At 61.2% G+C, this 23,811-nt stretch overlaps 4 protein-coding genes and 1 non-coding gene across 8 annotated transcripts; 3 read left to right on the top strand and 2 right to left on the bottom strand.

The window, feature by feature from the left end:
- Positions 1-500: 500 nt before the first annotated feature.
- On the top strand, positions 501-5,101 carry DUSP26 (dual specificity phosphatase 26). The gene is made up of 4 exons (XM_009937550.2): positions 501-921; positions 3,012-3,284; positions 3,671-3,879; positions 4,311-5,101. The coding sequence occupies exons 2-4, from the start codon at positions 3,106-3,108 to the stop codon at positions 4,508-4,510; spliced, it is 588 nt and encodes a 195-aa protein (XP_009935852.1). The 5' UTR covers positions 501-921; positions 3,012-3,105; the 3' UTR covers positions 4,511-5,101.
- Positions 5,102-7,523: 2,422 nt separating this feature from the next.
- On the top strand, positions 7,524-15,699 carry RNF122 (ring finger protein 122). Of its 3 annotated transcripts, XM_075444613.1 has the most exons (7): positions 7,527-7,596; positions 12,464-12,534; positions 12,814-12,970; positions 13,822-13,867; positions 14,104-14,145; positions 14,457-14,539; positions 15,310-15,699. In XM_075444613.1, exons 3-7 carry the CDS (start codon positions 12,861-12,863, stop codon positions 15,422-15,424), a joined length of 396 nt encoding a protein of 131 aa, XP_075300728.1. In that variant the 5' UTR covers positions 7,527-7,596; positions 12,464-12,534; positions 12,814-12,860; the 3' UTR covers positions 15,425-15,699. The 3 variants fall into 3 exon arrangements, with proteins under 3 accessions (XP_075300727.1, XP_075300728.1, XP_075300729.1); XM_075444612.1 differs by lacking the exon at positions 12,464-12,534 and having other exon boundaries at positions 7,524-7,596; XM_075444614.1 differs by lacking the exons at positions 7,527-7,596; positions 12,464-12,534 and adding an exon at positions 9,832-10,021.
- A 142-nt stretch (positions 15,700-15,841) lies between these two features.
- On the bottom strand, positions 15,842-15,936 carry LOC142364746 (small nucleolar RNA U13). Its single transcript, XR_012766339.1, has one exon. It is a non-coding gene; the product is annotated as a small nucleolar RNA U13 (small nucleolar RNA).
- Positions 15,937-16,362: 426 nt separating this feature from the next.
- On the top strand, positions 16,363-19,887 carry TTI2 (TELO2 interacting protein 2). Of its 2 annotated transcripts, XM_075444760.1 has the most exons (7): positions 16,363-17,031; positions 17,277-17,463; positions 18,005-18,097; positions 18,444-18,628; positions 18,710-18,853; positions 19,402-19,564; positions 19,763-19,887. In XM_075444760.1, exons 1-7 carry the CDS (start codon positions 16,397-16,399, stop codon positions 19,841-19,843), a joined length of 1,488 nt encoding a protein of 495 aa, XP_075300875.1. In that variant the 5' UTR covers positions 16,363-16,396; the 3' UTR covers positions 19,844-19,887. The 2 variants fall into 2 exon arrangements, with proteins under 2 accessions (XP_075300875.1, XP_075300876.1); XM_075444761.1 differs by lacking the exon at positions 19,763-19,887 and having other exon boundaries at positions 18,977-19,471.
- Positions 19,888-19,917: 30 nt separating this feature from the next.
- Positions 19,918-23,796, bottom strand: MAK16 (MAK16 homolog). The gene is made up of 10 exons (XM_075444762.1): positions 23,722-23,796; positions 23,344-23,393; positions 22,962-23,071; positions 22,808-22,872; positions 22,548-22,699; positions 21,697-21,751; positions 21,537-21,611; positions 21,064-21,174; positions 20,783-20,839; positions 19,918-20,501 (listed from the first exon to the last, which is right to left on the bottom strand). The coding sequence occupies exons 1-10, from the start codon at positions 23,734-23,736 to the stop codon at positions 20,313-20,315; spliced, it is 879 nt and encodes a 292-aa protein (XP_075300877.1). The 5' UTR covers positions 23,737-23,796; the 3' UTR covers positions 19,918-20,312.
- Between the last annotated feature and the right edge of the window lie 15 nt (positions 23,797-23,811).

Genomic DNA, 23,811 nt, shown 5'->3' with positions numbered 1-23,811 from the left:
GTCTTGTTTGGCCTGGAACAGCATGTTTCAGTTCTTCCTTAGGTTGTTTTTACCACCACAATCCTACTTTATGATTTGAGTTAAACTTTTAAATTGAAAGCCATCACTTCAAAAGGAAAAGGAGAATATTCTGCCTGGAAAATGTTTAACTGAAATATTGCAGTGCTTCTGAAATGAATGGTGTCATTTAGAAAATGTCAAAACAAAAAGCTTCAATCTTTTGAGTTTCCTCTTTTTTTCCTTTTTCCCCCCAGAAAAAACGTATTGCCTGACTTTGACATGAATTTGTAAATAGTTCCTCATCACCACATACATCCCCCCACCCCCCTAGCTTATGTTTTTAGCAAATTAAGAAAATTTCACCAAGCCCTGGCTTTGCCAAAGACGCCCTAGCAAGGCGGGAGGACAAGGTCGACTGTAAAAAAACCACCCCCCTCCCCCCAAAAAACCACCACCCCCCCAGACCCCCCCAAAAAAAAGTGAAGCAGCGTCCTCTTGAGACAGCTGCAGATTTATGATATGGATAATCATGTCATCAGCACCACTTTATCAGCTTTTCCTTCTCTCCTTCTCTGCGTGCCTGTGGCTTTTGGTTTGCTGGAGGAGTGAGAAAAGCTGGCAGGAGAATTTTGCTATATTATTGTTGCTGTTGTTTTTGTCTGCGTCGTAATGGGCACTTTTGTGTTTGTCTGTGCACGCTTACGTGCGATCTCTGCATTTGTGTCCGTCTCCCTCATTCCTCCCTTGCCCATCCATGCACAGCATGATATAAACAAACCTGCCTCTGGACATGTCATGGCTTAAAATAGATGTTCATACATCAGCCTTTCTACGGCAGCAGCGGCAGCAGCAGGAAGACATGGCCGACTGGATCTGACTACAACACTCACTTTGCGCCGAGAAATCACAGCCCTCGCAAAGGTAGAGTAACGGGGTGGGCGTCTCCTTCCTCCTGCGTGTCTGTCTGTCTGTCTGTCTCTGCGGAGTGTGCGGGGCTGAGCAGCCTGCGCTCGGTCAGCGATGCCGCTTCGGAGCTCGCTCTGTGCATCTAGGCAGGCTCTGCCTGTTTCTCCCCTCCCTCCAAGCATGGCACGACTGGCTGAGGGGCTCCGGAGGCAGCCGAGAGCGTGCTCGGGGGAGCGGGGTGCGAGCTCCCGGGCTTGGCTGCTGAAAGGGTGGGGTACAGCCGGTGCCTGTGCAGGTTTTGGGTGCCAGGAGTGCGTTGGGGTCTGTTCTGAGGTCTTGGCTGTGGCGCAGTTTCTCTTCCCCCACAGCACGTTACGGGGGCTGGCATGGTGCTGTGTTGGGGGTGGGATGCTGGAGGCCAGCTTTGGGCCTGAGGTTTCTACAGCTACGTCCCGGGATAGGTGTGGATTGCTATTTTTCCAGCCAACTGTAGCAAGAAGAGGGTCTGCTATCTGGCTTGTTAAAGCCTTATACTGATGATTTAGTTGCTTTTTTCAGACCCTTCTTCTGTTTGTTTCTTAACGCTGCCCGGGGCTGGTGGCATGTGGCTGTGCTGCAGCCAAGGTCACACAAGGTTTAAGGGCCCTGTCACACGGCCATGCTGAATGCCTTTTCCAGGTGGGGTTTGCCAAGTCTGAGTTCCCAGCATGGAGGAGTCCAAAAATCATCCGGGCAGGGCAGTTGTGTCAGGGTGAGATCTGGCCCGTACCCCGTGCTGGGGAGTGTGGTGTGCTGGGTGCCAGGACGAGCAGTGTGGGCAGGGCTGACCTCTCCTGTGCAGCACCCTGGGGTGCCAGGCAGGGTCTGAACTGCCACCCTGGAACAGGGGGCGGGGAGAGAGACATCCATGAGTCCTCCTGGACTTGCTCTGAGCTCCCCTGTGCCCTTGCAATGTTTTTCCTCCTCTGCACATTGCCGAGAAATGGCTGGAGGCTTCTTCCTTCTGCACCGTTGGCTGCTGGCTGGCGCCTTAGGGGGAATGTCAGAGCAGACAGACACGCTCTGATCCAGCCTGGGCAGCCCAAGGTCGCTGCGTTTCCTCCCCCGAGTCCCAGAGACAAGTGGCCAGCAATGAGCTGCTGCTGGGAGGGCTGCGCTGGGATGCTCTTTGGACACCTTCCAGGGCAGCTCAGGGCAGCAGCGTGACGGTGGGAAGGAGAATTGTATTCTCATGTGTGTGGGGTCCTGTCAGTGGAGCAGCAGCAAACGAGCAAAAAAAGGCAGCTCTGACGAACGTCTGGCTGCAGGGACTGTTCACTGCTCCGCGTGGGTAAGGCTGTCCGGGGAGCTTTCTTGCAGATGTGTGACAAGTATCGGCATGATCTAAAGGTTTGAGAGCAGAGCTTCGTCCTAGAGGATCCGCTCTGTAAAATGAGCTTTCTCATCTCCTGAAATTAACTCTTCCCACACCAAACCAGTCCTAGATGTTCAAATGCGGCAGCAGGACTGCCGTACTTCGATGGGTTAATCCTGCCTCTCCCTTCCTGCAGGCTTTTGTGGCTGGTTCGTAGGAGTCTGGGTCCTGGCCAGGCTCTGCGTGGTGCCATATGGAATCCTCCACCTGTTTGGGGGCTTTTCCTCCCCAGCCCTGGTGGCTTGCCCAGAGCTGGCCGCCTTTCATTGCTTCTGATCGCAGGTTGGCAGCATCAGTTCTCGAGCTGGCATTGTCCCGCTGGCAGGCAAAGCCCCAGAGCCAGCTCAGAAGGAAGGTGGTCCTGTGTAGAACATCTCTTGCCAATGTGGCGTCAACCCAAAGTCGCAGGGCTGGAGCAAAACCTCAGCCTATGGAGACTCGGCAATCTGGCTGCCTCTCTGGCTTCCCTCACCAGCCCTGGCATCGTACGCTTCTCCCCAGCAGTATTGCTTCTTGGAAGGGAGTGTCGGTGATACTCTGTCTCACGCTGGGAACCTCTGGGTAGCTGACTTAACACAGCCCTCTCACCAGGAAGGTGAGAATTGGCTGCTTCGGGCCAGTATTTCTACAGAAGGGACGGAGTGAGAGGTCCTTGGTTCTTCTAATGGCATCTCTACTGCTTCCATGACAGGACCGTGGGTGGCAGCAGCAGCAGAAGTGACCTCCAGGCCACTCTCCGGCCTTCACGAACCCACAGGTATGCCTTGTGGGTCTCGGCAGCTCCAATGGCTTTCCTGTCCAGGCTCTCCAGGAATGGCACCAGGTCACCGAGCCGAAGCTCACGGGAAGAGCGCAACCACCACCCCATCCTCAGCGTCTTTGAGCTTGAAAGGTTGCTGTACACAGGCAAGACAGCCTGTAATCATGCTGATGAGGTCTGGCCAGGACTCTACCTGGGAGATCAGTATGTATTGGAAGGGGACAAGAACTGGGGAGTTCGGGGTATTTTTGTGAAATGGGGAAATCTGGGAGGGGGAGGTTGGGGAGTGTGAGGGAGAGGGCGGCGTGGTGGGTGTGGTACATTGGGACAACGGAGGAGGAAGGACAAGCACGGCTGTGCAGAGGGTGCAGAGCACTGCTGTGGTGAGGTGGGCGGAGGTGAAGGGTCCGTGGAGTCAGGGACTGGGAAATTGACTTAAAATTCAAGAATCTTAAGAGTCTGGCATTTTTCCTTTGCATCCAGCTTTCTCAGTTGTACATGTTTGTCCAGGACAGCCCTGACACTGTCCTTGGAAACTTTTAACTAGCCTAAACTTAATGCATCTCTGCACTGTTCCTTACTCTCCGCAGAGATATAGCGGCCAACCGGCGGGAGCTGGCTCACCTGCGCATCACCCACATCCTCAACGCCTCGCACAGCAAGTGGAGGGGGGGTGCTGAGTACTACGAGGGCACGGGTATCCGCTACCTGGGCATCGAGGCCCATGACTCACCTTCCTTCGACATGAGCCCCTACTTTTATCCCGCAGCTGACTTCATCCACCAAGCGCTGAATGAAGGTCGGTGGTAAAGATTACTGGGGAAACTCCCCTGGGCTGGTGGGAAGCTGTATTGCCATCCTGTTGCAAAGCATCCTAGAAAACAGAGGTGTTTCTAGCCTGGGATGGTGTCTCCTGTGCTGGATCACCTCCTCCAAGGAGGGAACGGGCTAGGTGAGAGCACTGGCCCCGCCTGGTCACAGCCCCAGCCTGTGTCCTGAGCTGTGGCTGGTCCCGTTGAGTCTGTTTTGGGAGATCACGATGCACTGATACCCTTTGCCAAGAGGGGGACCTCGGTGCATCACAGCCATGCTTTACCTGGGGCCCTGCACCTAGCCCCAGAGGCTGCACGCCTGAGCCACGGCTCCAGGATGCACCATGGCGAACGGTTGGGTCCTCAGTATTTTTTGAATTTGGTCTGCTGTGACACAGCCCCTGTGTTTCGCCCCCAGGAAGGATCCTTGTGCACTGTGCTGTCGGGGTGAGCAGGTCGGCCACCTTGGTCCTCGCCTACCTCATGATCCGCCACCACATGCCCCTTGTAGAAGCCATAAAGACGGTCAAGGACCACCGTGGTATCATCCCCAACCGGGGTTTCTTGCGCCAGCTGGTCGCCCTGGACAATGCCCTGAGGCTGAAGAGGAGTGCGTGAAGGAGGACAGAGGGGTTGTGCGGTGGGAGCGTTGTGTGTGCGGTGGGAGCGTTGTCTGGGCGGTGCTCGCCTGACCCCGATGCCCGCTGAGTGGCAGAGATGGGGCTTTCCTCACGGTGCAGACGCTTGGCAGCTAATGGGTTACCTGCAGCTGGCCCCCGGGCCTCCCCCTCAGCTAAAGAGGACCCCAGACCTTTGAGCTATTCCTCGTGGTAAAGCATAGGCCCTCAACCTGCAGTATTGCCACCTAGGTAAGCCAAACATAGAGCCCTTCCTAGCCCGCTCGCTCCAAGATGCCTCCGGAGGGGCTCAGCACCACGTTTCAGGTTACTCTGTTGGCTCCAGGAAGCCTTCGAGGCTTTGCTCTCCCACGGGGCGGATGCGTTTGCCAAGCCCGCCCTGTCCCTCCCTCCCAGGAGACTGAAGCTCTGTGTGTTCCTTGTCTCGTTTCCCATTTGTTTTCGGTCTGTGTAGCAACCTGAATTCGGTCTGGTGTGTGGGCTCAGGCAAACAGGCCTTTTGTCGTAGTGTTTGGGTGTCCTCCGTGCCTAGTGCTAACCTGTGAAAATAAAGTCAGTGCTAAGGAAACAGCTTGGCCGTCCCTGGTGTGCTTTGGGACAGACTTCACGTGTTCAGGCTGGGATCCGTCACAGGAGCGGGTGGGAGAGTCTCCTTCTCTGGAGATATTCAAGACCCGCCTGGACAAGGTCCTCTGCAGCCTGCTGTGGGTGACCCTGCTTCGGCAGGGGGTTGGACTGGGTGACCCACAGAGGGCCCTTCCAACCCCGACCATCATCTGAGAGCATCACCCTGAGTCCTCTGGGTTGAGGTAGACCTGAGTCCTCCCCGTTCCTCGGTCCATGGGCTGAACCTGTCAGACCCCACTGGTGGCCAGTGCCTGTGCTGGGCCTCCCCACTCTTTTTTTCCAGCAATGGGGACAGAAAGGGGGGCTGCTGGTGGAAAGCAGAGCTGGGCTGGCAGTCACCAGGGCCACCAGCCATCACGAGGTGGCAATGCCCATCTCCGGAAGGCAGGCAGGCACCGAGGTGTCCACCCAGGCTTGCAGAAGGGCCGGCTGTCCGCTGCGGCCTGCGAAAACCCCCTTCCCTGCTTGCAGGGGGGCTGAGCTCGCCCAGGAGGGCGGCCAGGGCCAGGAGCGAGCGTCCGTGGTGGCACCAGCCCCACGGGTGCTGGACTGTCCCTGCACGCTGCCAGCACTCATTGTCTGCCCGCCCTTATTATAGCCCCATTCTTCCTCCGCTTCCTGAGCGCGCACGAAGCACCACCCAGCCATATGTTGGGCTGGGAGCACGTAAACACGGAGGGAGAGGAGCCCGACGGCCGTGCCGGGTGAGCTGCTTGGCTTGGGGCGTGCTGGGGCACCCCATCACTGCTAGCTGGTGGCCCCCAGCTGTGGTGTCGCGTGTGTGAGGTGCTCCTGGGCTGGGGCTCTGCCCTTAGGGAACCCTGAAGTGCCCCAGGGTGCTCGGGGCACGGCACCGTCCCAGAAGGGCACCGGCGGAGGGAGCAGCAGGCGGACGGCTGGCAGCGGGGCCGAGGTCACCCCGAGCAAGGGCTGCAGACCCCGAGACGAGGAGGAAGCGGCGTTGGGCAACGCGCAGGGGCTGGTCGCGCTCTGCGGCGGTGCTGGGTGCTGCTGGGGCTGTTGGACGTGCCAGACGCTTTGGCGGGGCGGCGGGGGAGGGATTGCAGCTTGGCAAGGTCCCGGAGGGTGTAAAATGCCTCCTGTCTGATTTTGCAACTCTGCTTTGTGCTCCTTGCAGCTGCGAAGCTCCCTTTGTGCAGCCGGCGGCTCAGCGGCCCCCGAACGCCGCGCACGGCTCCGGTTTGACAAAGCTGGGATCAGGGAGGCTCTGAGCACGAGGGCAGGCTGCGTTTGGAGGATCAGCAAGCTCAGCCAGAAAGAGCCAACGCTGGCGGAGCCCGTGGCGTGCCGTACCTTCCCCGCGCGCCTGCGGCGGCCGGGCACCTCTGCCGGGACATCGACGCGCGACGTGGGGACGCGCCCCGGTTTCGGCAGGGCTGTCGGCACAGGCCCGGCCGCAGGGACCTGCCTGACGCTTGGAGCTGTCGGTGGAGGAGGACGCGTGGAGCCCATGGTACTGCCATCCCCGACGCGGGGTGCGTGGGGGCGCGTCGCACAGCCCCACGCCGCCAGCCCTGCCGCCCTCGACGGTCACCGGTGACCTGCCGAGTCCGCGGCCTGGCTGGAGATGCTGATGGCACCCAGAACCATCTCGGGAAGCAAGCCACGGGGAGCTGGGTGCCTTTAGGGTCCCCGGAGGGCTGCTGGCACCCAGAACCATCTCAGGTCGCAGAGCCACGGGGAGCTGGGTGGCCTTTGGAGTGCACCCAGAACCATCCCAGGACGCAGAGCCACGGGGAGCTGGGTGCCTTTAGGGTCCCCGGAGGGCTGCTGGCACCCAGAACCATCTCGGGACACAGAGCCATGGGGAGCTGGGTGCCTTTGGGGTCCCTGGAGGACTGCTGGCACCCAGAACCATCTCGGGGCGCAGAGCCATGGGGAGCTGGGTGCCTTTGGGGTCCCTGGAGGGCTGCTGGGTGCCTTTGGGGTCCCTGGAGGGCTGCTGGCACCCAGAACCATCTCGGGACGCAGAGCCATGGGGAGCTGGGTGCCTTTGGGGTGCACCCAGAACCATCCCAGGACGCAAGCCACAGGGAGCTGGGTGCCTTTGGGGTCCCCGGAGGGTTGCTGGCACCCAGAACCATCTCGGGACGCGGAGCCACGGGGAGCTGGGTGCCCTTGGGGTCCCCGGAGGGCTGCCGGGTGGGCTCCGGCGGGGCAGAGGCTTGGCTGGCGCAGAGTTCCTCGCCGCGGGGACGCGCACGGCGGAAACGCGCGGGGGGGGGGGGGGGGAGGATCCGGCCCCCCCCGGTGCTCGGCGCTGCGCCCGCCGCGGGGGCGGCCCCGGGGGGCCGGGGCGGGGATTGCGGGCGGGGTGGGGGGGGGCAGCTCCCGGCCCGGCGCGGCCCCGCTCGGCTCCCGGCCATGGCCCGGCGCGGCGCAGCCCGGCTCCCGGCCCCCCCTGCCCGTGGTGCAACGGTGAGAGCGGGGCCGGGGGGGCTCTGGGAAGGGGCGGGTGTGGGGGCGGTGGGGCAGAGGTGCCGCTCCTCCCCCCCCCCCCGGCTTCCTTTCCCGGGGGAGGTGTGGGTTTGGGGGCAGCGCGCATCCCCCCCTCCCTTCCCCGCCGCCCCCCCCAGCCCCTCCGTGGGGCTCGGGGGAGTTGGGGCTCCCCGCCGGTCCCCCCTCCCCGGGGCTGTGCGGGGGGGGCGAGCCGGGGCAGCAGCCTGGCTTCCAGAGCAGCGGGTCCTGCTGGGGAAATGAGAACAAAACCCCCCCAAACCAGCCCACCCGCTTTCATCTGCGCGCAGGAGGGGAATAAACTCATTTCGAAAGGACCCCGGACCAGGCCCTGGCTCCTCGCTCTCGTGTTCGCTGTGAGAAACTCTCAGCAACGTGGAACTGAGTCTGCACACGTGAGGGGGTTCGGTGTGGATGAGAAGCGGTTTATTTTCATGACTGAGTAGCTGAGAAGCTGCGTTGGGAATTCCACCATCAAAGCCCTGCCTGAGCAACAAAGGCTGGGTTATTTTAATTTGTGAAAGGGCTACAGCCTTTGAAGCTAAATATAATGCCAAACCAGTGGCTTCCTCTCCTCTAACGCGCGCCTTGTGTGCGCGGCTCGGGGGACGAGCGGCCGCTGGCCCTGCAGGCGGTTAGCGCGGGACATGTGGCGAGAGCGTGGCTGCCATCGAACAGGGCACGTGTGAACGCTCCGCGGCAGAGCGCGCAGGCTGGGCTGTGTTAAAGAAACACCCGAAACAGGAGAGACTTTGCCTTCAGGGGCTCTGAGCAGCCATGGCTCTCCCCAGCTTCCCGAGGCACCGGCTGTGGGAAGCGCCGAGAACAGAGCCTGCCCTTGTTCCGGGGCCGAGACGTGGGTTTAGGAGACCAGCTGTGAGCATCTGACTTGTACATTTTGGCCTCAAGCCCTGAGCTCGCAACGATTTAAATCAGCGGAGTCGGTTACCTGTGCGCTGCTAAGGGGCTGTGCAGAACCAGGGCCGTTGGGGTAAAGCAGTCTGAGACCCAGTGACCAAATCGGATTTTCACCTAAGTAGGCGGATTCACCATATCTTCACAGACGGGCGTACGCTGCGCTGCCTGGGTGTTGCAGCTCCTTTTTTGCAGCAGTTTTTCCTCCTGCTGCTCCGCCGCGGCTCGGGGCAGTCGCCGGGTAGCGGTGTCTGGAGGGGAGCTGGCCGTCCCCCGCGACGCGCTGCCTGGCTCGGGGGCAGCTTTCGCAGGAAGCCCGTTCCAGCATCGCAGCAAAAATTGTGTGGAAGCTGCATTCAATTTTCCGATGCAAAGCCCACGGCTTTTGTGTGGGAGTAGAAAGAATGGTTTTATTTAATGACCTGCTGAGTTTTCCATTTGTTTTATTGAACAAGAATTGGGGTGAGGGAGAAGCTCCGCTCAGCAAAATCCCCGTGCCTGCGCAGAGTGGGCAGAAACTTGTGTCTGTCCCGACTTCAAATGCTGCGAACGGTTGTGTCCGAGGGCCAAACCGTGCCACGTCGCCGGAGCGCGAGGGCCCGTGCCTGCGGAGCTGTCGGCCGGGCTGCTCGGGGGGGTCGTGATGGGGAGCAGGGCTGGGGTCACCCTGTCAGCCGACTCGGCCGGAGGCACCGCGCGTCCTCACCGTGGGGGTATTTAAGCTCGGTGCTTATATCTGCCAGGGAGCCGTGTGGGTCAGAGGAGGAGGAGGAGGAGGAGGAGGTGCAACCCACAGCCCCAACGGGTTGAACTGCGCCCTTGCTGCTTCTCCTTGCAAAGGGGAGGTTCTGCAGTTTGCGTGAAAAACACTTTGCTGGTGAAACGAACCCCACCTTTCTGAGCATCCCTGTAGTAGGATGGGTCCAGAAAGTCGGTGCGTGTCTGTAGTGCTTTCACAGCTGTCTGGTGACCCCTCTTTTCTCATTTTTCTAATAGTTCTACCCTCAGGGATTCTCGTTTCAGGTACAAAACTGGTAGACTTACGCTGGTGAAATGAGTTCTTTCAGCTTGGATTTGGTGCCCACCGGCTCTTCGCTTCCTGTTGGTTAAAACCAGATTTGATGCATTCCCCTTGAACTAAAAATACGGACGCCTTTGTCAGGCGAAGGAGCTTGTGCTAATTGAAACCATGGCTCAGCCAACGCGCCCACCGCGTCGGCGAGCTCTCGTGGGGAGGAGCGGGAGGGGAAGGGGCTGGCCGGGGTCGGGACGGCCTCGCTTTTTACATTGCCCCGCTGAGACCCGCGGCTCGAGGGCTTGTGGCAGGACCTGCTCATCTCCGCCGAGCCGATGGCTGCTCCCCGGCCGGGAAAGGGCTCTTCCCCGGAGCTGCGCTCGCTCTTCGGCACCGCAGCCTGGAGCTCGTGAATTCTTGAAAGCCTATTTAACAGGAATGAGCCTTGCTAAGCTGGTGAGTTTAAAATTAGCCTCACCAGCTGTGCTGCAGCTGGCAGGGATATGTTAGACCAGCTCCTCTGTGTTCCTTCAGCACGGGGCTGCAACATCTCTTGTTGCACCTCAGTTTTTCTCTGCTGCTGCTGGTTTGGCCACCCCTGTGGCTTTCACACAGAGCTGTTGGCACCGGTGGGGCATTTGGGCATCTAACGTGGAGCAGTGGGACGGGGCAGAGCGTGGGGACTGTGGGGACAACGCCATGCAGAGGTGCGAGGTCTGGGTGTGAAGTTCAGGGGTTCGTACGCTGCGTTTTGAGTCCCGTAAACCGAGCGCAGGGGGATGCGCTGGGGAGGTTGGCGTGGGACGGGCAGGGTTTGTCGCCGCTGGGGCTCTCCTTCCCACGGCGCGGGCCCGGGGCAGCCCTTGCTGATGGGCGACGAGCTGCAGCTCGAGCAGGGCGAGCGCTCGCAGTGGGCAGCAGCAGCCCCTCGGGCCCCTCTCCCCTCGCCTCCCACGAGGCTGCGGCTCGGGCCGGGGCTGTTTCTGTCACCGCGGCTCTCGTGGCATGGAGGGGAACGGCTGGTGCTTTTCAGCGGATTCTTGGAATAGCTCTCAGCTCGAAATACACGTAGGAAGCGTTATTGTTTTACTTGTGACCCATTATTGTTGCCGCAGCCCCCCGCTCTCTGTTTGGCCCGCTTCACACGAGGCTTCCTGCGTCCATCACCAGCTGCTCTGCAGCCTGCGTCCCTCCACCGTCTGCGCCGGCATTACCTCATTTAGTTGCTCAGTGGTTTTTTTAAGAGCTGATATACCTTTTGTTTTTTCTTTTTTTTGAGCATTTCTCAATCGTTTCCAGCAGGGAAATGGAAAAAAAAAAAACCCACAACCTTTCCTATTGTCTTTTCCTGCACCTGGTGGTCTCAGGAGCAGAAGGCTGGGAGAGCCGGACCCGACAAACAAATCCTCCCTTTCTCGCTCTGTGGACGAGGTGGCTGAGGAATTGTCTCTGTGATTACCGGGGGCAAAGATCAGCAAGTGGCTCTGCCCTCCGTCGCAGGAAAACCCCATTTCCTACGGTGCAGACCTGCGTCTGGTGCCTGCTCCGGCTGCGCGGCAGCAACCCGCGGTCCCCGGGGCCGAGGGCCTCCCTGGCCACCGCGGCTTTGGCCGTCGCAGACGGGGCAGCGAGTTCAAAGCGCATCGCAAAGCAGACACCTGACGAAGCATCCCAGCGCTGCCGGGAGCACCGAGGGCACGTGGGACCCCGAGAGACCGGCGTGTGCCGTAAGTCTCTGCTGCTCCCGTGGGTGCCTGTGCCGGCCGTACCGCGATCGTGCCGTGGTTTGAAGCGTGGAAGAGCTCTGAGCTGGCTGATGCCAAAGCGTTGCTTTTCCAGTTGGCAAAACTTGCTCGGCCTCCTGCGTCTGGCGCGTTGCAGACGCTGCTATATGGGACCAGAGCTGGTCCGTGCTTTCCCCGGGGAGCTGCGTGCAGCCAGGCTGGGTGAGCGCAGCCGCCCCGGTGCTGCCATGGGCGCAGCTCACAGCCCCAGCGCCCTGGTGAGACTGGGAATAGCTGGGAACTGAGAGCCCCAGGGGCAGGATCTCACTTGCTCCACAGATGTCCGGGGCCCCTCTCGAGCGCACGCTGCTGCCTTTTCTCCCCATCGCAGTGGGGAGGAAAGCAGAGACCGAACCTGGGATCTCGCTGCTCGTGCGGAGGTTTCTGCCGCCGCTCTCTTCCTGCCGCCGCTCTCCACGGCGGAGAGCAAACTGCATCCTCTCGTGAGAAACAGGCGGAGGGTGTCCGCGGGCTGTAATTAAACCCAGAAGTGTTTCTGTAGGAGCTTTTTGATGAGATGGCGCAGCGCGGGAGCAGAGGGTGCTGGGTGGAAGGGGCGGGGGGAGATGCTCTGCGGGGCGCAGATGGTGCTCAGGGGCTGCTCTCCTTTAAAGTCCTGTCTGGGCGAGATCTGGTGAGAAATCAAAGCTCCAGCTCTTGTGGGGTCGGCGTGATTTCAAGATGTAAGAAGCGCTGCTTGTTTAGTGCCAGAGCCTGACTTCGCATCAGCTCCCAGCAGAGGCAGCTGCAGTGGGTCTGGTATTTCCGTGCCTTTCCCCGGGTTGGGTGGGGACCCTCAGGGGTGGCCACGCGGCCGCGGCTCTGCGTGATGCCCCCCTCCGTGCCTCCCCTGGGGGTCAGACTCGCAGCGGGACGCGGTGGCCCAGGCAGCGGCGTGTGGCTGCTGCGTGCTGGCGCCCACGGCTTTGCTCGGAGAGGGGGTTCGGTCACGGCGGTGCTGAACGTGCTCCTGCACAGCACCCGCGCTTCGCCCGGCGCCGGGGATGAACCAGCTGCTTGCCATTTCTGGCTCCCGTGGAGCAATGACAGACACCAACTGTTCTTGTTTTTCAAGCTCTTTTTTCGCTCTGTCCTTCCCTAAATCCCCTTCCAGCCTCCATGTATTTCTCTGGAGATGAAAGCGTGGGGCCTCCGCCTCTCCCGGACGCCTGGATTCTGCCTGGGGTACGTTTGTGCTGCTGGAGAAGGGTTTCGTGGCTGTGGAAATGCAGCGGTGCCCGCTGCCTGTGCTGTGCTGGGCTGTGCTAAGGGGCTGCTGCCCTTGCTGGGGAGCTCTCCCGTTCGCAGGCCACGAGGCGATGTCTTGGTGTCGGTTTCTGCCCACTTTGCAAACTCCGGAGGGGACGGAGTCAGCCCAGGTTCTCTCCGCTCTCACAGCACATCTTCTTCACCTCTTTTTCCCCTGCTTCCCTCCTAAATGCTGACTTTTCTCTTCCCCCAAAGGGTGCTCCTGCAGTCTGGGGCTGATTTATACCAGTAAACCCTGCACGATGCCCCCCATCACGTTCCAGGACCTGCCACTGAACATCTACATGGTCATTTTCGGCACCGGCGTCTTTGTCTTTGTGCTCAGCCTCATCTTCTGCTGCTACTTCATCAGGTGAGCCGGGGGCCGTGGCGGTGGGTCGGCATCCGTGGGGCACCCCCAGCCCTTCCCTGCCCCAAGGAGCGGGGCCGGCCGCTCGCCGTGCTCGAGCCAGGCGCGATCGTGGTCCCTGCGGTCCCCTGCGCCCGGAGCGGGGAGGAAACGCAGGAAGGGGCTCTTGTTTTTCAGGGGACCGTGCGGGGGGACTCATTGTGTCGGGCAGGGAAGGAGCAGGGCTGCACGGGGGAGGATGTCTCTTTACACTGCCCTCCCTGCTCAGGGAGAGCTATTTTTAAACCCAGCGCCGAGGCAGCAGCTGGCGTTTCTGCAGGGCCCGTCTGGCTCGGTCCGTCCCTGCGGGATGCCCCGGCTCCGCCGATGTCCCCTGCACCTCTCAGCCGTTTTTGGGACTGCGGAAGCACGGCGTGGAGCCTCGGCTGGAGGCCAAGCGAAGGCTGCGAGCGCTCCCCTTCTCCCCGTGTCTCGCTGGGTTTCGCTGCCAGGCGGTTTTCCCCGTCGCCCTCGCCCCGGCCAAGGTCACAGCGGGGCTGGGAGCTGCCGACGGGCGAGCACTGGAAATACAGCGTTTCCTGCGCCACGAACGACTTCCTAAGGCAAACAACCGGGGCTGCCAGCTCTTATCGCTCCCCTCCGCCGATTCCTGCCCGAACAGGGCCCCGCGGTGCTGCTCGGCCCGGGGCACGGCCTCGGACTGCTCTTGCACAAGCGCAGCCTCAGAGCTGCCTACCCCCGAATCCTGGGGGGGAAGAGCGCGTTCCCCTGGTTTCAGGGGCCTCCCGAATGTTTTTGGTGCACTGTTCGAGGATGCTGTAGAACTGACGGTGCCTTTTTCTCCCCCTCTCCAGCAAACTGCGGCACCAGGCGCAGAGCGAGCGGTTCGGGTACAAGGAGGTAAAGTCGAGAGTTGTTTTCTGCGTCTACCCACAGCGATTCGGGGCCGAGCGGGCGGTGGGTGCAGGGGGGGGACACATGCAGCGGGTCTGATGCTGCTCGTCCCGGCTGGGTGCTTTTGAAAGCGACGTGATGGGACACGCTGCCTGCTGCGCCCGGGCTCAGCTCAGCTCCCACTGGGGCTCCTGGCAAAATCCCTGCTGACGGTAAATCCTCTGCCTCCTTTTCTCCCTCAGGTGGTTTTGAAAGGCGATGCCCGGAGGCTGAACCTGCACGGGGTGAGCGGTACTGGCTCTGGGCTGGGAGGGAGCTGGGGCTAACGGGGACGATCTCCCCTCCGCTCCGGGGGGCCGAAGGCGGCTCGCGGGGAGGCTGGGGCCAGCATCTGGGAAGCGAGAGGGAAACCCCCTCCCCGGGGACGTTTTGGGAACCAGGCTGAACTCCCAGCTGGAAATACCTGGGAAGAGGAACCGCAGCCACGGGATTTCCCTGGCCACGGCATTTCTGGTGGGAGCAGGGCCACGTGCGGGCGTCGCGCTGGGTCCCACGTGTTGGCACCCACCCTCACACCCCGTCTCACCTCCCGCAGCAGACCTGCGCCGTCTGCCTGGAAGATTTTAAGGTGAAGGAGGAGCTGGGGGTGCTGCCGTGCCAGCACGCCTTCCACAGAAAGTGAGTACGGCCATGGCGGCCGGCGGAGGGCTGCGGGGAGGGGGGTTTGGTGCGGTCGACACGGCTGGGTCGGGGCAACCCGTGGTGTCAGCGCAGGCTGGGGGTGAAGGGGTGGAGAGCAGCCCTGCCGAGAGGGACTTGGGGGTGCCGGGGGATGAAAAGCTGGGCGTGAGCACTCGCAGCCCTGAAAGCCAACCGTGCCCTGGGCTGCATCCCCAGCAGTGTGGGCACAGGGCGAGGAGGGGGATTCTGCCCCTCTGCCCCGCTCCGGTGAGACCCCCTGGGAGTCCTGCATCCAGCTCTGGAGTCCCCAGCACAGGGCAGAGCTGGAGCTGTGGGAGTGGGGCCAGAGGAGGCCCCAGCAATGATCCGAGGGCTGGAACCCCTCTGCTGGGAGAGCTGGGGCTGCTCAGCCTGGGGAGGAGAAAGCACCGGGGAGACCTGAGAGCAGCTGCCAGTGTTTAAAAGGGACTTGTAAGGAAGCTGGGGACAGGCTTTTTAGCAAGGCCTGAAGTGATGGGACGAGGGGGAATGGTTTTAAGCTGAAAGAGGGGAGATTCAGACTGGACATAAAGAAGAATTTTTTTCCAGTGAGGGTGGTGAGGCGCTGGAACGGGTTCCTCAGAGAGGTGGGAGATGCCCCAACCCCGGAAACGTTTGAGGCCGGGTTGGACGGGGCTCTGAAGATGCCGCTGCTCGTTGCGGGGGGTTGGACTGGGTGGCCTGGGAAGGTCCCTTCCCACCCAGCCAGCCCCGCTCCCGCCCCGCAGGTGCCTGCTGAAGTGGCTGGAGGTGCGCTGCGTCTGCCCCATGTGCAACAAGCCCATGGCGGCTCCGGCGCAGCCCCGCGCCGGCATTGGGACCCTCCTGGACGAGCTGGTGTGAAGCCGACAGCCCCCGCTCCTCGCCGCCAGCCGTCGCGGGACCACCGGCGTCCCCGCACCCCGCAGACTGGGGCTCGCCGCGCTGGGGTTGCCAACTCGCGGGTGGCTGCTTGGCGTCGGGGACCTGGGGTCGGTTTGTCCCTTCGCCCCGCGGGGAGCCGAGCCCCCCCCCCGCTCCCCCCTGCACAGAGTATTTTTGTACCGGAGCCCCCCGGACGCCCACACAGGGCTGGGGGCACATTTTTGTGTAAAAAAAACGATTAAATGGACAATTTCGCAGCCGGTCTGAGCCGTCAGCGCTGGCGGGGGGGGGGGAACGGGAAAGGACTTCTCACCCAAACCTCCAAATCTGGAGATTTTGCTGATTTTGGACACACGAGCAAAGTGACGCCAGCAGCGGTGTCGGGGACCCCCCGGCGCTCAGAAGGGGCTGTGCCACGTCGTAACGCAGGGCGCACACGTCACGCAGCCGCGTGCCACTCCCATTCATCATGCGCTATGAACCGGAAGGATCAGCCCCCCACCGCCGCTCCCCGGGGCCCCGCCGCGCCTCCCACCCCCAGCTCACGGCGAGGCGTGGGGTTCCGCCGCTTCTCCAGCTCCCTCCCGGCGCGGACCCCTTCGCATCAACCGGCCGCGCGCTCGCAGCCTCCCTCTGCCCTCCCTCGGGGCCGCGCGGCCGCTTTTCCCTGCGTCCCGGTGATTCATTACCCATGCTAATTTATTCACGCGCGGGTACGCCCCCTCCCGCAGCCGCCTTTACGGCAAGGCTGGAATTTTGCGACAGCGGCGCGGTTTGCGGCACCCTGGCGGGAGGCGGTAGCTGTGCTGTGGGGGGTCCCGGGGGTCTGTGGCGGCTCTCAAAGCGCTGCTGCTGCTGTTAGCGCCGGGACGGGGGCTCGGGGCTGCGTCTGAAGGGGTTTTAGAGCGGGGGAGGTGACCCCGCGGGGTGGGAAGCGGTCCCGGTCGCGCCATGGAGCTCGGCGGCCTAGTGCGGGCCCTGGGGCTGGAGCAGCCGCCCGCCACCGTGCCCCCGGCCGAGCAGGTGCTGGCCCGGGCCGCGCTGCTCTTCTCCCCGGGGGCCGGCCGTGTCCCCAGCGCCGGCGAGCTCCGGGAGCTGGATGCGCTGGTGCAGGCCGCGGGCTGCCCCTGGCTCTTGGGAGGCCTGAGCCCCGCCACGCTGGGCGGGTTGGTGGCCGCGCTGAGTGGCTGCGCGGCACCCCCGGCGCAGGAGCAGGAGGGTGCGGAGCTCCCCAGTCAGGACGGGGCGTACGCTGCCGCAGCCGAGAGAGCGGCAGGCGTTGGCTCGGTGTTTCTGCACCTGCTCGCGAAACTGGAAGCTGCCAAGACCCAGGAGTCTTTGGGTGTCCGTGTGGTGGGTCCCATCCTGCGCCGTGTGATGGCACCCATCTACATCTTTGCTGCAACGCACGTTGTGGAGAGGCCCTGGACAAACGCGAGGTCTCAGTCGGTGGCACAGGAGCTGCTGGCATCGCTGGTCCAGGCTGCAGGCTGCGGGTCGGTGGCTGAATTCCTTCGGGGAAAGAGCGAAGATGAGGAAGGAAGATTTGCAGCAGTGATGGAGCTCCTGAAGCAGGAGTTAACAAAGTGAGTAGGAAGGGGAGGGCAGTGGTGGAGAGGGTGGCGTGTTTGGCTGGAAACTTGGGAAACTGTGTGAGCTCAGGCATTACAGGACACTCAGTGAGAAATACAGGGCCGAGAGCTCTACAAATACCCCAGTAATGGAAGGCGGGGGAATTGGTCAGGCTTACTGTCAGCTGAGAGGCCCAGATGCGTAGGAAATGAGCATTTGTTGGTCCCATCGTTCACTGAGCTCATGTTTGTGTTTCCAGAGACACTTGGAAGCGTAACCCTGCCACCAAGTTCGTGTTCTCCTGGACGCTGCCGCACGTCAGCCGGCCCTGGCTTAGCCATTACCTGGAGCGTGTCCTCCCGCCGTCGCTGCTCATCTCGGATGACTACCGGGAGGAGAATAAAATCCTGGGTGTGCGCTGCCTGCATCATATCATTCTCAATGTGGTAAGGGCTTTGGGAAGTTAGATCCCTTCCTGGGTGGTGTTTGAAGGAAGGGTGGGCTGGATGCCTGTTAGCACCCTTAACTTGTCATCCTGGTTCTGCTGTTAACCTGGCAGCTCTGCTCTGTCCTCCATGCGGTCCCTGTGTGTTTAAGTATCTGTAGTCCTTACGTCTGTTAACACGAAGCAACGAATTGCTTTGCCGCCCTCTGAACTCAGCCGATTCACACATCGGCCTGACAGTGGTGTGCAGAGCATTAAAGTCACACCAGTGGAGCTGCACAGATGCAGCTGGGGAGGTGAGGGAAAGCAGCCACTCCCCTGCGTGGCAGGGTTTAGCCTGCATTTGCTGTAGCACCTGCTTCCACTTTCTTCTAAGCAGTGTTCCTAACGTGGAGCATATGTGAGGGCTGTCGTGGCTTGGTTGTGGTGTTTTTAGTTTTTTTTTTTATAAAACCTGGGTTTCTGAAGGCTGCTCTGTTACTGGGTTAAGCGGGTGCAGAATGTGATGCACGAGAATAATGTTCTGTTCTGTGTTGTTGCAGCCAGCTGCCGATCTGTGCCAGTTCAACAGGGCTCAGGTTGTGTACCACGCCCTCTACAACCATCTCTACTCCCGAGAGGCCCCTCTCATCCAGGTAGGACGGCAGAACTTCATTGTAACCTGCCTCGCGGTATTGCGTATCGGCCCCACGAGGGACAGCCAGCCTAAGGCACGAGGAGGCAGAGCCTGTTTCCTTGCAGACAGTCCAGTCAGGCTGCTGCTAGCCGATGCCTGTGGCCAAGAGACAAAGTAACTCGGCAGATTTTGGGGAAATAGCAAAGCAGGTGGAAGGTAGCAGCCTTGCTGAAGAGGGCTGGTGACGGGTAGTAGGAGTAGTTGGGTCTGTCAGGTGAACTGCAGCCGCTGTGGGGGGCCAGGGGGTGGTTTTGGAGGGAAAAATCAGCAGGATTGCCCAGATTTACTGTCTCTCACCGAACCAGGCAGTACTGCTGTGCCTGCTGGACTTGCTGCCCATCCTGGAGAGAGCGTGGTGGCAGCAGAAGCAGGCCAGACCAGCGGCCCCCTGCGACGAGGTGCTGCAGCTGGTTCTGACCCACATGGAGGCAGAGCATCGCCTCGCGCTGCGGCGGGTGTACGCCGGGACGCTGCCCGCCTTTGTGCGGAGGTGAGAGCAGCAGCCACAGCCCTGCGGGGACTTGCTTTGTCCTCGTACCTCCCTCTGCAGTGTGTTTCTTCGTGTCGGCAGACTCGGCATCCTGATAGTGCGGCACCTGAAGAGGCTGGAGCGGGTTATCCTGGGGTATCTGGAAGTCTGCGATGGCCCCAAGGAAGAAGCCCGACTGGGAATACTGGAGACACTGCAATGCACCATAGAGCACGCTTGGCCCAGGTACCAGCCTGGGGGTGAAAGAGGCTGTAGGAAGCCTACCCTGAATGCCGTTCCTCTTTGAGAGCCAAAGCTGCTGCTGCTTGAGGAAAAGGCCCTGTAATCTTATGGGAGAATCTGTCACAGGGAGGAACGCTGGCGTTACTGCTGTGCTGAAGAACCCAACTGAAAAGTTGAGCTGGGTCCTCACTTCGATGTGGCGTCTGCCTGTTCTAGAAGCATCAGCTTGGCTGAAAACTGAACCGGCGTTCTCTGCAGGGCAGAACTGCGGAGTCAGCCCCGTGCTGCGAGGCTCCTGACGCACCGTGCTAAGGTCACGGCTGTGTTCGGGCCTGTGTCCTCCCTCTGGTGCGCACACTGAAGGAGGCAGCTTCTTCAGCCTCGTCGGGGAAGCAGTTGCCCATCTTGGGCCAGCTACCGTCCTGCTCCAGGCGTGAATGCAGCTAGCAGCTCCTGCCTGAAGCGTCTCAGACCTGCTGCGCCAGGCCTTGCTTTCCCCCGGCTTCTGAAGAGGCTTTAGAATAAGGCACAGTTGCTGTCTCCCTGTGCAGGATGCCGTGCAGACTCCCTGTGCTCCTCAAGGCCCTGCTGAAGATGATCTGGGACGTACACACGGACCAAGGCTCCACGCCAGAGCCGGTAAAAGCCACCTTGCTCCAGGGAGCCACTGAATGCCTCATCCTGCTGGATCGCTGCTCTGAAGGGCAAGTGAAGGTGAGCTGGGGACCCAGCCCCGCTTCATCTCCCGTCCCTTCCCCCTGGGACGGGGCAGCATGGTGCATGCAAGAGCCCACTTGCTTCCCCAGTCCAGAAGTATTTTGAAAGCATCAGTTTCCACCCACCTCAACATTAGTCCTTGGCTTGATCCCGAGTGTGCCAAGCCACTGGGAACGGATGCTTTTCTCGTTTCAGGTCCTGCTGGAAGGCGTGTACAGCAGCTGTGAGGAGAACCGCGTACGGGAATGCATCAGAAAAGTGCAAGAGAGCACGTGAGGCGTGGCCGATCAACGCTTGCCCTGCTTTTTGTACAGTAAACTTTTGTATTTATTTGAAGTTACTGTCTTTCTCATCCCACCCCTGTTAGCCCCATACCTCCCCCAAACAAGATACACTCAAGTGCTCGCCTAGCCACACGCGGGCTTCTCCAGCTTTAGAACAAAGCAGCAGAGCCCCCCATCCAGGTTCCTTCCCCGAGCACAGTCCGAGCTGAGCCTTGCGTGGTTGTAGAGAAGGGGGGGAGGTGTTCTTCCTAAAAACTGCGATTCGTGCAGGGGCTGTATGAACTTGCTGCGACTGCCTGGGGTTGGGACAGAAACCCTTTTTTTCTTAAAGAAAATCAGTCTGGAGTAGGGAAGAGGGAGCAGTTACTGAGGGTCCCGCACAGAGTGGTGACAGCCGGAAGGAGTTCAGCGACGAGTCTGGAGTCCTCTCACTCCGTACAAAACGCGGGCTGAGGAAGGGGTCAGGCTGCTTTTGTTTTGGTGGCTGGCTCCGTTTCTTCTTCGTACTCTATTTCAATGTAGGGACGTTTTCTTCTGGCTGGTCCTTTCAAGGGAGTTTTCCCTTTAGATTTGGCGTGAGAGGCTGCCTTCTCTACTTCTTCCTCCTCTTCCTGCTCCTCTTCACTACTTGTCTCCAACTTATCCATGTCCTGAGAAAGAAGTACAAGAGTGACGTCAAAGCACGCTGTGTAACTAAACCTCCTCTTTCTGTAAAATTCTCTCGTGTATCCGATTCCATTTTATAATTCCTGGCTCCCAGCTGTCTAGCCAGAGGAGCTGGGCTGGAGTGGATACAGAGCAGTCTGACCGTATCGTTACGTTCCACAGATCTGATTTTGCTGGCTCTTACCCCATCCCCAGAGACACCGCGAGGGTGGAGGTTGCTTTCAAACAGCGTAGCCTGACAGCGTGTACCTGGTGCTTCACCTACCTCAAAGTCGCTGAGGTCACTGTCATCTGCTTCCACAAACTCTCTTTTATCCATGTCCTGCAAGAAATCAAGTCAGAAGCTAGTCCGTGCACACCGAGCACAACGCGGTGTCGCGACTGCCACGGAAGAGCAGCAGGGCCGCCACCTGCACGCACGTGCGCTTTCTGAGCTGAGCTCTCCTGAGGCCTCCTCACCCCGACAGCGCCCAGCACCAGGCGCGTCGGAGGAGCTGCACCAGGTCAGGGGAGGATCAGCTGCGGGGCCGGGGCTCCGAGCGTTACCTCGTCATCATCTTCTTCCTTCTCCGCATCGGACTCGCTCTCGCTTTCTGCGTCTTGCTGTTGCAGAGCTTTGTCAAAGGCGTGGATGGGGAAGTTGTAAATGTCTCCATACTGCAAAGGACACGGTGGATTTTGTGTAAGTCCCAGGAGGAAGGCAGCTGCTAGCGGGAGGGTCACCCAAAGCCCGCAGCCTGCCCGGAGGCAGCACCAAACCAGGCTGAGTGTGGCTCGGCCCCTTCCCCAGCTGCGCAGGACGCACTGTGGTATGGAAAGGGAGGGGCTCCACATTTTGGCAAGCAAGTTCCCCAGCCTGTTATAAATCCAGTCAAGGGCAGCGTGCAGTCCCCCCTACCCCTCCTGCACGGGTGATGCTTCCCTTTCCTACCACCGCCTGCGGCCCTCCCTGGAGAACCGGCAGGACGGAGGGCAGCCGGGGCAGTTCTGCTCCGTGCCCTGAAGGCAGCAACCCTTACTGTATCCTGCTTCAGCCTTTCCAGTAGTTCCTTCTCGATGGCGTTCTCCAGCTGAGCGGCAATCAAGGCTTTCTCCTAATGGAGCAAAAGGAGCTGTGTCAGTCTGGGAGACGGGGAACAGGAGCAATAGGCAGGAGATCACATGAAGGAGCGGTGTTACCTCTCTTCTGTTCTCTCGCCTCTCAATCTTTCTGCGTAAAGGAACGAGCTTCCTCCTACAGGGAACAACAAGCGCCAGCTACTGAATCTGCCAGCCTCTCGGGCACCAGATGCTCATTCAGGGCCACAGCCAGCAGCTCTAGCACTGGAAATGCGGCTGCAGCTCGTTTAAGTGCATTTATATACGCAGACTACACTGTGATTAAATCACAGAATGTCAGGGGTTGGCAGGGACCTCTGTGGGTCCCCCAGCCCAACCCCCTGCCCAAGCAGGGTCACCCAGAGCAGGCTGCACAGCACCGCGTCCAGGCGGGGCTGGAATATCTCCAGAGAAGGAGACTCCACAGCCTCCCTGGGCAGCCTGGGCCAGGGCTCCGTCACCCTCAGAGGGAAGAAGTTCTTCCTCGGGTTCAGCTGGAGCTTCCTCTGCCCCAGTTTGTGCCCGTTGCCCCTTGTCCTGTCGCTGGGCACCACTGGAAAGAGTCTGGCCCCATCCTCCTGACCCCCACCCTGCAGATATTTATCCGCATTTCTAAGGTCCCCTCTCAGCCTTCTCTTCTCCAGGCTGAACAAGCCCAGCTCCCTCAGCCTCTCCTCGTAGGAGAAATGCTCCAGTCCCCTCCTCATCCTCGTAGCCCTCCACTGGACTCTCTCCAGTAGCTCCTCATCTTTCTTGAACTGGGGAGCCCAGCACTGCAGATGGGGCCTCACTAGGGCCAGGTTCATCTACGACCCTGCCAAGGCCCGAGGTAAGCAGCTCGGTGCGCTGGGGCCCGGCCCGTGACAGCGGCTCAGGGGACAGGCGGTGGCTTGGTGAGCCGACCCGGGGCCCCTCGCAGGCGCGTCGCTTACTGTCGCTTGAGCGTCAGCTTCCGGATGCGGATGAGGTACTGCGTGATCTTGGTGAAGCGCTGCTTGCACTTGTGCCGGATGAACCGCGGCCAGTAGATGAGGTTCTCGTCGATCTCTTCCAGTGCCTTCTCGTAGTTCTTGCTGAGCAGGACCTGGCCCAGGGGAAAGGGTTGAGCTGTGGCCGAGCAACGAAGCGGGGACGCTTCTGCTCCGGGGAGCAGTCCCACCGCTCGGCCAGCGATCCGCTCTCCTCAACTCACCCGCTCCCAGAGCCGGCGGGGAAACGCTGCCCGCTCTATCGTCTTCATGTACAGGTAACACCGACCTGCGGAGAAGGGGAGCGAGACTGAGCCCGTCCCCAAGGGCGGGAGGGCTCGGGGTGCCCCCCGCTCCCTGCGGCTGCCGGGCTCTCACCTTTCTCCTCCCTGACGGTCGCGTACTGGCTGTTGGCCAGCGGGCAGGAGGAGCGGTTGCACAGCCCCGTGAGGTTGTACTCATTGCGGCAGAAGTTCTGGGTTTTCGTCCTGGGGAGAGAAGAGGGGAGGGGAAGGGGGGGGGAGTCGGCATTTCTGAGGTCCCCTCTCAGCCTTCCCTTCTCCAGGCTGAACCAGCCCAGCTCCCTCAGCCTCTCCTCGAGATGCTCCATGCCCCTCGCAGCCACCCACCCCGTCCTCTGCGGCTGTCAGCGTGGCCGTGGTGGGACGGGGGGGACAGCCCGGGGCCTGAGGGGCTCCCGAATTTCTCCCTCCCGCCCCTCTCCCAGCTGAAGCCCCCCTGCCCCCCCCCAATAACTCACGTTATCTTGTAGGAGCAGAACTGCCTGTTCCCCAGCGTGTCCCAGACCACCTGCCGGGACAAACAGCGGGTGACCCGCACCGCCACCGCGCACCCCCCCCCTCCGGTGAGGCGCTCACGGGGGGGGCGGGTGTCACCCCCACAAAGACTGGGGTCCCCTCTCCGCACCCCGCTGGCAGGGAGGGTGCGGGGCCACACGAGGCGTGGGGACGGCTGCTATGCACCTTCCCCCCCCCCCCCCCCGGGACGGGGACCGGGACCCCCCCACCGCGTGGTGCTCGGGGCCCGCCCCCGACTCAGCGGCGGGGCGGGCGCCGATTGGCTGCGGGGCGGCTGCCGGGGGGGGCGCGGACGGAACCGGGCCGAGCGGCGGACTCACGTCGTCCGAGTGCATGGTGCCGCCGCGCCGCGCGGCCTAGAGCGCCGCCATCGCCGGAAGGGGCGGGGCGCCGCCGGGTCTCGCGAGAGC

Source organism: Opisthocomus hoazin, chromosome 28, assembly GCF_030867145.1.
Source record: "Opisthocomus hoazin isolate bOpiHoa1 chromosome 28, bOpiHoa1.hap1, whole genome shotgun sequence".
Lineage (NCBI taxonomy): Eukaryota > Metazoa > Chordata > Aves > Opisthocomiformes > Opisthocomidae > Opisthocomus > Opisthocomus hoazin.
The sequence above is the reverse complement of the archived record's forward strand: the minus strand, read 5'-3'. Positions and strand labels throughout refer to the sequence as shown.

Coding starts and splice junctions, on each gene's coding strand:
- DUSP26 (XM_009937550.2), top strand. CDS start 3,106: ATGGCTTTCCTGTCCAGGCTCTCCAGGAATGGCACCAGGTCACCGAGC. Junction 3,285..3,670: donor GGACTCTACCTGGGAGATCA/GTATGTATTGGA, acceptor TACTCTCCGCAG/AGATATAGCGGCCAACCGGC. Junction 3,880..4,310: donor CCACCAAGCGCTGAATGAAG/GTCGGTGGTAAA, acceptor TTTCGCCCCCAG/GAAGGATCCTTGTGCACTGT.
- RNF122 (XM_075444612.1), top strand. CDS start 12,861: ATGCCCCCCATCACGTTCCAGGACCTGCCACTGAACATCTACATGGTC. Junction 12,971..13,821: donor TTCTGCTGCTACTTCATCAG/GTGAGCCGGGGG, acceptor CCCCCTCTCCAG/CAAACTGCGGCACCAGGCGC. Junction 14,146..14,456: donor GGAGGCTGAACCTGCACGGG/GTGAGCGGTACT, acceptor CACCTCCCGCAG/CAGACCTGCGCCGTCTGCCT.
- TTI2 (XM_075444760.1), top strand. CDS start 16,397: ATGGAGCTCGGCGGCCTAGTGCGGGCCCTGGGGCTGGAGCAGCCGCCC. Junction 17,032..17,276: donor CTGAAGCAGGAGTTAACAAA/GTGAGTAGGAAG, acceptor TTGTGTTTCCAG/AGACACTTGGAAGCGTAACC. Junction 17,464..18,004: donor ATCATATCATTCTCAATGTG/GTAAGGGCTTTG, acceptor GTGTTGTTGCAG/CCAGCTGCCGATCTGTGCCA.
- MAK16 (XM_075444762.1), bottom strand. Junction 21,752..22,547: donor AAGCTGACGCTCAAGCGACA/GTAAGCGACGCG, acceptor TGTTCCCTGTAG/GAGGAAGCTCGTTCCTTTAC. Junction 21,612..21,696: donor GGCGAGAGAACAGAAGAGAG/GTAACACCGCTC, acceptor TTGCTCCATTAG/GAGAAAGCCTTGATTGCCGC.